Source organism: Mauremys mutica, chromosome 1 (genome assembly GCF_020497125.1).
Source record: "Mauremys mutica isolate MM-2020 ecotype Southern chromosome 1, ASM2049712v1, whole genome shotgun sequence".
In the NCBI taxonomy this organism is placed as follows: domain Eukaryota; kingdom Metazoa; phylum Chordata; order Testudines; family Geoemydidae; genus Mauremys; species Mauremys mutica.
In genome coordinates, this window is record NC_059072.1 from 117,321,724 (window position 1) to 117,335,476 (window position 13,753).

At 41.5% G+C, this 13,753-nt stretch overlaps 1 protein-coding gene across 1 annotated transcript in view; it reads left to right on the top strand.

Annotated features, from left to right (window-relative positions):
* Positions 1–13,753, top strand: part of LOC123345139 (phosphatidylinositol 4-phosphate 3-kinase C2 domain-containing subunit gamma-like) — a 270,359-nt gene that overhangs the window by 133,359 nt on the left and 123,247 nt on the right. The window contains exon 18 of the mRNA XM_044981863.1: positions 12,821–13,001. Within this exon, the coding sequence (XP_044837798.1) occupies positions 12,821–13,001 (181 nt within the window). The remainder of the gene's footprint in view (positions 1–12,820; positions 13,002–13,753) is intronic.

The following is a 13,753-nucleotide window of genomic DNA, read 5'->3' on the forward strand; positions in this document are numbered from 1 at the left end:
TCACGTATGCCAGAACTTTCCGCAGTGAGAACTTGTGAGGTAAAGCCTATCCTCCTTTGGCCTTGGTATGGGAGGCTAAGCCCTCGGTAAGGAGAGGCAGAGTCTGACCATGAAAATAGCTATGGGCATTTAAAAACAGCAACAAAATGTTCTCTTACAGGATTTTAAGACAAGGCTCTCTTGTTTCCATTTAGTTGCTGATATCCTCTTCTTTTGAGCAAAGCAAGTGTATGGTAGGGAAGGTGGAAGGTGGTCAAAGCCAGGATATAATAAAAGAAAATAAATAAATAAAATACAATGCTAAAAAAGCACAGGAGCACAAGAAGGAAAGACCAAAAGGAGAAGGAGAGAGAAAGAAAGAGGAAGAAAAACAAAACTAAAAGGGAGAAAGGAGAAATAGAACTAGGGAGAAAGGGTATGAAGGAAACAGAAACAGGGCTCTGTACAGTGTAAATCCTGTTCTTATAACCTGCTCCTGACAGACATGCAAAGTACAGATGTGAGCTGACAAGGGCCGGCTTTCATAAACTCCCCTGTTTAATTAGAAGAGAGGAGAGATATCATCTTGTCTGAGGAGAGCTACACAGTAAGGAGAATTGCAGTATGAAGAGATTTCTTCCTTCAAAGAGTTGGAATCGCAGAGGGAAGAAACTGTGTTACTGGGACCCTAGAGGCTCCCTTATTGAAAAATCTGACTCACTCACTCTGCTGCTCCCTGCAAGCAAATGAGCTTTGCTAGCGACCTTTACATTGTAAAAAACCTTCATGCCCTCCTCTATGTAATTTTCTTTACAGATGAAGTGTCTCCCAAAATTAGATTATTGGCGATCAGGGTCTCTCTCAGTTTTCTATGGCTTGACTATCTGGATCTCCATGTCTTTAGTAGGTTGTATGGTTTTAGGTCTTATTACTGTAGCTGTACCAAGGCTTTTGCACATGAGCAGAAGAGTAGCAAAGACCTAGAAAAAGAGAATCAGTATATCACTGGAAGGGCTGCAACGGATTAGCTGGAAATGTCGAGCACTGTCACCATGACTCAGGGTCCGTTTCTGCTTCCACTCTTTATGTGCACTGCACTCCTGAGAAAAAGTCTGAGAGATCCCTAATGAACCACAGGAGGGACTAATAGTGCCCATGTACATAACTTCATGGTGCAGAGGAGTTCCTGCTACACTTCCACCTGGGATGTGAAATGATGACTTAGAACAGGGGACTTTGCAGTACTGTAAGGATAGTGAGATACCATGATTACTACAGTACCTATGTCAGTGAATGTTGAAAATGCGTTATACCACTTTGTGATGGGGTATACAAATCCCACACTGGACAACAAGAAGTTAAGGAGCTGCTCTGGGCTCAAGCAGCTCCACCCCGTCACATCTGCAAGGCATGCAGAGATTGGATGTAGAGCTCAAAAGGGGAGCAGAACAGTTCATTTTTGGCAGACCAGGGAAGAGAACAGACCTTCAGCTCCTGAGGAAAAGGCTAACTGAAGGCAGGAGCTTCCCAGTCGACTGCTGTCCAATGATCCCTCCCTGAGGGAAGGGAAGGCCAGACCAGATTCTGATACACCTTAAGAGGAATCATTCCCCTCTATTCCTATTAACACAATTTATTGTGTTAATTCCCCTTTGCTTTTTGTTAATAGACTATCCTGGAGGGGGAGAGACTTTGAAGTGACCTGGCTGGAGAGCCAGGTTGCAGGAAAAGCCAGACCAGTGCAGAGACAGAACGACAGGAGACACCCTCCATGGGGAGAGCTGCTATGCCACGCCTAGCCACAAGGAGATGTCAGCAGTGTAATCTGTTCACACTCTTCCATACTCTATAGACTGTGATCTGTTTAGACATCTCTGCCCAAACTCCCTTTTCTATAAGTTGGTAAAAGAAGGTTGGTAGGGCCACCAGCTGGACAGGATGTGTGCAAGCAGCTGGTCTCATCTCCCATGGGCTCCAGGGATGCAGTGTATTAACAAGATCTCTGGATACATGCAGAAACAGCTGGTGTCTTTCTCTCCAAGCACTAGTGACAGGCAAGAGCTAGTAACATGGGGAAGCAGATGGTGCAGTCTCCTAATGCTCCAGAGGGATGGTGGAAGTAGAGAGCGTACCACATGGGGAAGTAGCTATGGGGATAGGCTCCTGGTGTGCAGGGTTGTGCTAGACCCCTTGCTTTCTTGTGTAAATGACTTGGTCACCCACACTTAGAAAATGAGGTCCCAGAAAATAAACAGTCTATCTGGACATTTCCTGCTCTGAAGTGTGAATTCCTTTGAATAACATTTGAGCTCATGGTTTCAGCCCCCTCCAAACAAACACAAACAAACAAAAACACACAAGATGGATAAAGCTCTAGAATTGTAAATGACTTTACAGGTTCTTGTTCTGGTTGAATGACTGAAATCTGGTGCTGCTCCTCAGATGAGTGACCCAAGGCCATAATGGCCATCTAGAAAGTTAATTTTACTTTAAAAAAAAACAACAAAAAAACCCCGATGCTTATTCTGTATTAATGTCAAAAAAGTGCAGTGTCTTAAAGGAAAGTTAATCAGAGTCCTTCAGTATAAATCAGGTTTAGTTCTGTGTCATTTTTCTGTAAATCCTGATTGTCCGATGCATGCAGAACTGTTCAGAATCAGCTCTGTCTGATACATTTTGTTTTATAATGTCATAAAGGATTTTTTGTTCCAGCTGTGAAGCTAATGGAAAGTTACAGAAGCTATCCAAAGCCATTTTAGTAGACATGAAGTACCCAAACAATGGGAGGGGAGAAATGTTCCTGTAAGCACTCTTCCTCTCGATATATTACAGTGATGACTATGGCCCAGATTCAGACACTGTGTAAAGCAGTGCAACTCCATTGGCTTTAGTGGAGCTACACATACTTGTACTAGAATTGAGTTTAGCCTTTTATTTATATGGCTTCAAAGTAGACTAGCCACAACCACTCTATGGGTCAAATTCACTGCTAACAAATGCAGGCCTCACGCCACCAAAGTTGCTGGTGCTGCGTCTACATATTCTACTGGTAAACTTAGCACCCTCACTCTCATTCATTACAAGCCTACAATGTAATTGCACATGAGAAGACGGTCCTTTTGGCTATATATGGAATGACCACCTGGTTTCACTCCATAATTCACAAATTGATGGTGGCCTTTTACAGTGATATGTGACTTGTAGCTCTCAAGCTTACCGGAGTGAGGCGTTGCATGACAGTCTGACAATAATGTGGCATTTGCCCCAAGAAGAATGTCCATTTGAAACAAACACAGAGGCATGGGCTGGCATTTATAGGGTAAGATGTGAGTGGCAGTGACAGAACCATTTCTCAGTGAACTCTAAAATAATTTTGCTCCATTCATAACCTTTATTCAGCTCTCAAGATGTTAAGTGTAACAAAGTTGCTACACACATTTTTGTATTCTGGATACATTTTATGCTTTTGTGACTCCTCCTGGTTCTGTGGATGAGAAGTTGGTTCTTCAGCTTTTAGAGGCTGAGACCACTCAAAAAATGAGCCTGAGTTTCAGAATTCAGATTTGGATTACAGACATCCCATTGTTTTGGAGCATTATCCCTGGAGTTTTGTCCTGGCACTTCATTAAGATGGGGTCATTAGTGAAACTTGAATCCTTATTCAGCTTCTGAACTCCCACAGAATTCAGCAGTGCTTGTATGCAGAGTTTGATTTGGGATAATCAGTAATCCTGGTAAATTGGCTTTTTTTTTTTAAAGTATTGGCTTATTAGTGCAACAGTGGTTTGCCAAGATGCTAATTCTGTTCTGTCTGTTTTACTGAGGATTGGTGAAAGGCAACCATTCTCTTGACTGCCAAATAAACTTTGTGTGCCTCAAGCTTAACTATCACATCTAATATCTATTGTGCAACAATGCTACACTGTTAAAAAGTCACTGACGTCTAGGCATCTGTTCTAGGTTATATTTTAAAAGAAATTAGCCTACTATAAATAGAAATGTCATGACAATTTTAAAACAAAATTTCAGTGGAAACAGATGTATTTTTTGGTTAAGTATTCAACATCAGTGTTTTGAAACACAGACAAAAGAGTGCTGTTCTAGCTGAAAACCAGCAAGTGAAAGTGACTGCAGTTTCATTGTCTGAGCTGTGTGAAGTACCAAAAGTATACTGTTGCTGTGCACTGTTAAACATGTTTCGTATTCCACCCCACATGATTAATCTAAAACAGTTAAACATTTAAAAATTAAATATTAAATAAAATGTAAACATTTAAAACATTCATCTAATACATCAGCATTTAGTAGGCAGTTAGCCAACTAGCCTCAACAAGTCACCATTAATTCTCCCCTTTCTCTGTGAAAAGAGGGATGAGGTCTAAAATGAGCCGGACAAGCTAGAACACTTTTCTGTCACTTCTCTTGTGACTCCATCAGTTTGTGGATGGTTTAAGTTCTCATTTGAAATCAAAGAGTTTTTAGCCCTTCTGTGTGTTTGAATAACTTCTCAGACATGGAATGGTGCACCGGTGTTTTCCTAAATCTACAGATAATGCCTAATACAGTAGCTCTCAGAGAAAGTACCTGACCATCTCAGCTGACTCTGAAGCCTAAGGAAAACAAAATACATGACAATATTAACATTCATTTCTGATCACTTTATCAGGAACATCCTGCCTGCTTGAGGCGGATAACACAGAAGTTAGAGATGAAAAAGATAGGGGTCATATAGTCAATTCACAGTGCATGATGTTCCCCAATATGTTAGACGTTATATGGGTCTCAGTGGTATAGACGGTTTATTTTTGTCGTTCTCTTCTGTTGTTCAGCTAGCTGCTACATTTTAATAGCTATATAAAGAATGGTGGAGGGCCACTCTGAGGTTAAGCCACTTTTATTTCATCTGTTAACTGGTCTTCTCATGGCCTTGTCTTCTACTAATCCAGAATTTTCCTCCCTGTGTGTGTGGTCCCCTCTCCAATTCCCAAGTTATCTTTTCCAATGTTTTTCCACTTCTGGAAGCATTGCCTAGGCGGTTGGACACCAAACTGTTTTTAAGGGGCACAGAGAGAATAATTTGTATATCCCTGCCTTCCAAAACAAGTGGGTATGGCTCCTCTTTCCTTCTCTCTGAATTGGCAAAGGCCACCCCATGAGAAGACCAATTAAAAAGTGAGACAAATTTGGCCTGTTCTAGGCCCCCATTCTATGTGTTTAGAGATACTCTTGTAGATATGTAGGCAGAGGGGTGTGTTTGTAAAGATCTTCATGAGTCTTTAGAATCTATAGTTTCTATATAATGTATGCTATGTTGATATCATTATCAAAGGGATTATTCCTGTTATCTTTGGTGGGGTGTGCAGAATTGTAATTAGCTGGAAAGGAACCTTGTGGAATCTAACCTTCCTTATTAACTTTCCAGAGAAAAAGGAAAAGTTAATAAGAGTATAATCTTAAATATTTTACTTGCAACTGGGTAATTAGTAGCAGTGAGTTGCCCACTCTTCCTTACTGCCCTTCACAGATGTGCTACAGGTATTACATTTCTGTGACTCATTTGTCACATCTATGATTCTAATCCCTGTGAGCAACCTGCAATGGGATTTAACAATACTGTACTCAGACCTTGTGCTCATCCCCACTGCTCAACCCCACCCCACCCCACCTCCTGACTCTCCTCAGTGCATCTTAACAGCCTAAAATATTTTCTCTTGAGTTCTCATTAAAATTCAGATTGCTCTTTCTTTTCTTATGTTTTGTGCATGTGCATATGCCATAGCTTGATGCATTTTGTGAACTTCAAAGATGTCTTGAGAGTGTTGCAGGACATGCCTGTATATACAAAGGTGGGTGCCTCCCTTAGACACAGGGCCCGTACCCCTCTGGAGAAACAACCATTTTTCATGCTAACCTATTGACAAATACTGGGGACTGTGTAATGACATTTAAAAGCATTCATTGCTATACTAAGCCTTGGAGTCCTGCAGTAATGTCCTTTTCTTCTCTGAGTCTGCCTGCTTCCAGCTGAGTAAAACAGAGGATTAAAGAAACAGGATTAATCTGTATATTTACAACAAAATATGAATAATATCTTTGTCAAAATATTCAAAAGTGACTAGTGATGTTGAGCGCCTTGGTTTTCAAGTGCCCAATCTGGGACACCTTAAAGGGGCCTGATTTTCTGAGTATGAGTGCACTCAGGTCCTATAAAGTTCTCGTCAACTGAGACCCCCAAAATCACTCATTGCTTTTGAAAATGGAAGTGTTCATCATGTTTTATTGTATATGCATAGTGTATGTGCTGGTATAGACAGTGGATATATGGATTAAAAACACCAAACCAGCTTATTAAATGGAACCATTTGTCCTTATCACTGCCTAGGGTTCTTAGAAGTTTTACCAACCATGCCTCACTTATGAACTTCAGGCAAATTGTCTCTCTCTTGTCCCTCATATCTTTTAAGGGCCTGCAACCCCATAGTAGGCTATTTGGGACTCCTTGCTCTCCTTTACCACATCATTGAACTTCAGAGTCCTTCCTCTCTTAGCCTCCTTGTGACATTCCCCAGCCTGTGATCTATTGACAGTGAGTCTAAACCCACCTATCTTGCTCTGGCCCAAGTCAAGTATCAAAGTAAGAGATGAGGAGATTGGAGAAGAGCCCATCTGTAGAAGGAGAGCTTCATTTGTTTTTCTATTGCTGGTCCACAAGACCCCTATGTTGCAGGATTGCAGGCCTGGAATATAAGCAAGATTCCAGGGTTAGTTCTAATATGCAGCCTCCTGTAGCAAACATCAGAGGCTAAATGTGAGTTTTTCCTTGCTTCACAATCGCTGACTTTGAGTCATTCTAATTACAGTGCATTCCTGTTGGGACAACAGCTATTAGTGTGTCCAGTCGTGTCTTGGAAATGTCATTCGTGTCTTGATGATTATGTTCATCCTGTGATTTCATAGGGCGTAGCTGCTCCTATCTCTGCCTGGTTCTCAGACTGCAGTGGATATGTGGGGATGTGCGGGCTAGGCAACAGTGAAGACAGAATTGCAATTGCTTATTTGTTCAGTTGCAGAGTAAACACTATAGCAGAACCCAGAATGAGTCATTACATTAAAGGCTGACCTCTGATATCCACCTTGTTTTGTTTTTATAAAATGAAGATGAAAGTCAAATCTAGTTAATTCCAATCATTTTGCAAATTAAGGTCAATACAGTGGCTTTTAAAGCACATCTGTGAGGAGTGAGTGGTAGGGAGTTGCATTGCCTGAGCTGCAGTTCCGGATATATTTTGTCATCAGAGCACTGAGGTGGATAGAATCTCTCTGAAGAGATACTGTAAAGAGGGGAACACTCCATTTCTGCAACTGCCATGTGCTGAAACTGTGCAGCATGTGTTCTCCTCCAGTACTGGCCTCCAGCTGTTGCAGAAGTGGAGGGCATGATCATGACAGCTGCTCCACCGTCCTGCATAGCTTGGGCTCCTGAAACAAAGGAATCAAAATTTTGACTCTTCCCCTCTCCTCTGTGTCCCTCCCCCCACCTCTGGCTTATGCATGAGCAGTTGGAATCTGGTCCTAATTCCCTTTTCAACTTAAAAGGAAACATTTATCAAGTACATGCATGTGCTAAGATTATTAGAGTTTACTTCTCCTGAAGCTTGGCCATAATGATAAACTAAAAATGGATCAAATAGGTTGATCTTTCCTATACAGGAAGTCTCTCTACTTAAAACAGAAAAAGTTGCTTTTCCTGGTTCCAATGAATTCCAGACTGTGGATTCATTAAAGGAAAGGTATCTCAGTACTGTGTATTTAAGAAGAACAAAGGTTACTGAATCCTAAAAGGAATATTTCATACAGGAGAAGGTAGCCTTCATAGTTTCTTTAAATTGATACTATAAGAAAAAGAGACAGCTGAATTCATATGATTTATGCTCTCAGGGCCAAATTCAGAAACAAGTATAAGTAGGTATAAAATTCTAAAATGGTATGAGGAGTTGTGCTCCAGCCCATTCAGCATGTAGATTACGCTAATTTAGAAATCCTTAGACTCTTTCACATACTATTTTTTTCCAAATGGCCCCAGCCTCCTTCAGTGCCCAGGATGGACTGTGCTCAGGGAATGAGTCAACAGGGTTGGCTCTAGGCACCAGCAAACCAAACATGTGCTTGGGGCGGCACAATTTCAGGGGTGGCATTCCTGACACTTCAGCAGTTGCCCTCCCAGAGGTTTTTTGTTTTGTTTTGTTTTTGTTTTTTTGCTTGGGGCAGCAAAAAACCTAGAGCCGGCTCTGTGAGTCAAGTATTAAAAGGAGGACCCCTTCCTCATTTGTCGCATTAGTTGGAATGTGTGTACTAGTTGTAGTACTGGGGCAGGGGACTGCAAAAGGAGAGATGACAATCTCATGGTGAAGGCAGTTTAATGTTAACTGGAGAACTGGATTCTATCCCTACATCTGCCGTGGATTTCCTACGGGGATGCTGGGCAAGTTACTGAAACCAAACACATTCATTAGTTGAGTTTCTCATTTTCTGTGTGCCTGACTTGAGACACCTGACCTGAGATTTGCAAAAGTGTTGAGCATTCATAATTGCAACTGAAGTTAATGGGAGCTGTGCTCTGAACAAATAAAGTGCTATAAAATGCTAATTTATCTGAAAAATCATCCTTGGGTATCTCAAATAGGACATTCAAAATTATCAGACACTTTGGAAATTAATTCCTCTCAGTCTCTGTTCCCAGTTGGTAAAATGGGAATAATAATACCACCTTAGCTCTTAGGCATTTTGGAAGATAAATTAATTAATGTTTGTGAAGCACTTACATACCATAGTGATGAGCACCAGAGAAAAACCTCTGCGGAAATTAATAATTCTGTTTTACAGAGCAGGATTTGAATAGTGTGCAGTAAATAAGGCCTTTGAACAATGAGGAAAAAATAAAATATTGCATGAGGATCAGTGAACGATCACTTATTCTCCTGTGCACTGAATGAAGCAAGTGTCAGGGGCCTGAGCTGAAATGCAGATCTGTTGGCTTGTTGTATCCAATCTTGCGGGCCAGTCAGTCAAGTGATTCTGCAGCCACCCAGCTGGGCTCATTAATCAGGCTGAGGGATGAGCCGGCTAGCCCCAGGCTGAGTTGAGGGAACTAAAGCCCACAGTTCCTGACAGCAGTTGTTCTGTGGGGAAAAAATAGTATGAAATGATGTAATTAAAGACTGTATCAGAAAGCATATGCACGAGGGAGCCGAAATTAAATGTTGAACAGGCATCCTTAATTCTGGCATTTCCTAACTTTTGAGTGTTTGACTTTGCAACGTTGACATTCTCTTCACAGCTTTTTTGTATGTAATGAGTATATATTCAAGTCATCTCTGAGCTGAGATCGTTTTCTGTTGCTACAGGAAATGTGAACAGTACTTCTACAAATTTAAACATTCAATTCTGAGAGCCAAAGTGGTATGGTCTTTTTACGGAACACTTTAACCACGGTGTTGTGCCTGTACTTTCATCACATCAAGTGATTACCCCCACACAGTGGATGGAACACATTTTGTTTTTAAGAAAATGTCATGGAAGATAATGAACAACATCCAAGAAATATGGTTGAAACTCACCCTGTTGCAGAGGGGTGATAGAAGATTTACACAGCCCCTTTACCCCCGTGGTACATTGGTGGCCCTGGCAGTGCGGTCATGCAGAGAGACCTTTGCACATCATGTGACGAGGGCTGTATACTCACTCTGAACAGGCTGGTGCAGAACGGGTAGGAACTGCCCCTTGTGATTACACAGATTCAGTGGGCTGAACTGCATGCAGGGGGGCATGATCCTAGGTAGGAACAGCAGCCCCAAAGTGCATACCCGCAGGAGTAAATAGTACCCTGCTTCAGCCCAGTATTATTACTCACACAAAAGCTATTTACTCTGGCTTTGTGGAAAGGGTGAATTTCACCTCCTGTGAGTTAGGTAAGCTAGAAATGACGTGTTTACTTCTTAACATTGCTATAGTTGAGACAGATTGAAACTCCCTGTCTGCACAACAGCTGGCATTGCACCAGCAACAATCATGTTCAAAAAACAATTATCAAGGACAGTTCTGCTAGAACTGGACTAGAATGGTTTTGCTCTTCAGAACGGCCAGTGACTTTTAAGAAATATCTGTTCCGGTTACAACTGTGCTAAGTCACACTATGGAGTCTAAGGGCTTGCTACACTTGAGAGCTACAGCGCTGGTGGTGGCTTTACAGCACTGTAACTTACTCCCCGTCCACACTGGCAAGGCACATACAGCGCTGTATCTCCCTGGCTACAGCGCTGGCTGTACTCCACCTCGACAAGAGGAATAAAGAGAACAGCGCTGCTCTTGCAGTGCTGGGGTGCCAGTGTAAACAGTGATTAATCTTACTGCGCTGTAACTGACCGCTGGAACCTTTCCATAATGCTTTTTAAGTAAAGATAACACTCTTTGTTTTGTTGTGACGTCTCTCTTTGTTTTGTTGTGAACTCGGGGATCCCAGAGCTGCTTATCTAAAAAACAAACACAGCTACTGTTTCCTCGAGCAGAGGCGGGGGGGGGGATCCCCTAGTGTTTGCTTGAGGAGAGAAGCAGCCAGGAGAGGGGGAGGAGGGGTCCGTTTTGGAGCAGCTGCTTATCTGGTCTGAAGGCTATTTGCATTTAGTGAATGAGAGAGGGGTGGGGAGAAGGGGTCGAAACTTTTAAAATGATTGAAGGTTGGTGCTGTGTATCTTCACGTCCTTAGAACTTGCAAGGCAAGGAGCTGACACAGTGTCAGCTCCAAAACTCCACTCTCTGTCTCCCCCACAATCCCTGTCACACTCCACCCCACCCCACTCTTTTGAAAAGCACGTTGCAGTCACTTGAACGCTGGGATAGCTGCCCATAATGCACCCAGTCCCAACACCGCTGCAAATGTGGCCACACTGCAGCTGCAAGTGTAGCCAAACTCTAAGACATAGTTTTTGAACCTCAGCAACTCTAGCTAGTATCAGTCATCATGCATGAGCTGTTAGAGTGAGTGAGGATGGCAACAAAAGCTCTGCCACTAAGAGTGTGGAGTCTGTCTGTACGCTGGAATTTATCTCCCACAAGACAGTGCACTGACAATTCATATTCTCGTTCAGCCCAGAATATAATTATTTGTTTGCAATAGACTATACTAAGAAGTGTCATTTCCAACTCCTAGGAGGAGAGAAGATGACAAACTAACTTACTTGTATCTCCTTCCTTACATGTCTAGGCATTACTAGCAGAACACTGCAGGTACTTTCAGTGTTTGCAGTGCTTACAAACCTGTAAAAATTCAGATTCTTTATGCTATTGGGAAAGTTTGTCAGAAACCAGCAGGTGATATTATTCTGCATTGAATTGAAACTTTGTCTGGATGGCAAAAGAAGCTCCAGGGGAGCAATTGTCTTATAAAAAACAACAAAGAGAACAAAAAATGTCAGCAGGGAAAAATATGTAAAATCCTTACACTCTACTTTTATTCAGTTAAATCAGAACAGAGATTTCAGGCACAATATATATAAATGCTTGGCTGTGGTAGCTTTATTGTAATGCATTGACAAAAAGGGGCAGAGCTAAGAGGAGTAGGGGAGCCCCAAGTCATGTTCTGACATCTGTGCAGTAAAATCTTTTTTCTGCTAATGTGTGTCATATTAATATGTGTATGCATGTTGTTCCTTTAACCCTTAAAAAACTGGATAGCTTTCAGTTGGATAACCTCAGATAAATAAAGCTGTTCCTAGGGTTCAGTGGCCAGGTCAGCTGGGGAAGCTAGTTTGGGGCTCAGGCAGGGTTACTGGCAGAGTGAGGTTTTTGGGGGGTCGGATTGTGGGAGGATCATGAGGCTGGGAGTGGTCTAATGCTGCTTATGGAAGGGGAGAAGAACGAATCAGGAGATAGGCAGAAAGCTGATTACAAATTAGCTCTAAATCTATGCAGACCAACAAAAGGATGACTTTTTTTCAGTCAAACTAGCATACACCAAGATCAGCTCAAATGATCTTAAAGGTGTTGAACTGTGTCTACTTGGAAGTTAAAGGTGAGGCGGGGGGGGGGGTTCCAATTGAGTTAAATAAATTCAATTGAAAAAAAGCATATTTTTCCCCATGTGGACAGGGCTGTGGATGGAGGAGAAAATTGGATGAGGCTCAAAAGATTAATATACTTGTTCTTTCACCCCACCCCTTAGTCAATGTTGGTGATGACTCAAGCCATAAAACTTCCCCAAAGTTCATCAGAATCAGAACTGGGTTTTTAGTCTGGATCCACCTCTGACAAAGAAGAGATGGATGCAGTGGATGCACATAAAAAGTTAACTCAGGGTTTAGAGGTTTTATGGATTTCAGGAATATTCCTGCACTTAAAAATGGTGAATATAGCTGAAACTATAGCACCTTTAAGACCAATATGAACTTTTTTAAATGTACCCACTGTCTGCAAGGTCTGTGTGTGCATGTGTGCAGTTGCCGGGGTGGGTATTGTGTATATATGTATAAAACTGGACAAAAGAAAGTAGAAAATACATTCCTCTGACAAATGTTTCTTTTAGAAATAAGAAGCAAGTCAGGAACTGCTCTGTGGATGGCAATAAGAAATAGGTTCCTATCGATTTTACACTCTTGGAATCTCATTAGTTATCAGATGGAACTTGACTACTGCCAACAAATAAACAACATTTTTTTCATTCTCTCCTGTTAAACTGCCCAAAGCCACCAAATACAGATTAGTCTGGAGTACGTTCATTGTTCTTGTTAGAGGTGGTATAAAAAAATCAGTTTTAGGTACACAACTTTTTTCTCCATCCTCCCTTCAGGCTGTTAAAGGATGCACAGAATGAAGCTCATTTCAAAAGCTGGTATCAGAAACTACTAGCTGCTGTCCAATTCTGCGCAGGAAAAACCTTAAATGATGAGTTTTCTAAGGAGAAGAAACTTATCAAAATTCTGGGAGATGTTGCTGAAAAAGTCAAGGCTGCCAGTGATCCCAAAAAACAGGTTTGTTAAGATTTTTTTTCCCTTCTCTATGTTTTGTACGAATAACTTTTAATTTTGAAGCGATAGCATCTTTCTCCTAAGTTGCCTTTTGTTATACTAAATAGCTCCATATTTTGAATAAAAAGTCCCCCAAAGTTTGTGCTATTCTGCACTCATACACATTTATTGGTTTGTTTCCTTTTGTGGGAGGAACGTAAACTCTGCTCTCTAATTAGTGTGTGCATAAATCCCAAGACTAAGCTTCTTAATTATATAAGAATGGGTACCATTCCAATCTTCCAGTTTGCCTTGGCAAAGCACATAAACACCTCAGTATTTGTGGTAGTCTATATACTTAGCATAGTGGTCACCAAGAATCCTATAATAATGTTAAGTACACCGCTACCTCGATATAACACCACCCGATATAACACAAATTTGGATATAACACGGTAAAGCAGCGCTCGGGGGGGGCTGCGCACTCCGGTGGATCAAAGCAAGTTCAATACAACACGGTTTCACCTATAACGCGGTAAGATTTTTTTGGCTCCCAAGGACAGCGTTATATTGAGGTAGAGGTGTATTTGTAAAGGCATTTATAAACATTTTAACAGCCACAACTGTAAACTATTTTAATGAGCTGTAATCCCTGACCCACAGTTACTGTCTTTGGCCCATATTTATATCATTCATACCCATAACCTTTTGAGCCACATCACTAAAGGTGACCAAGAATGATGTCTCCAACGTCCATCAATCTGTTAACCAAGGTA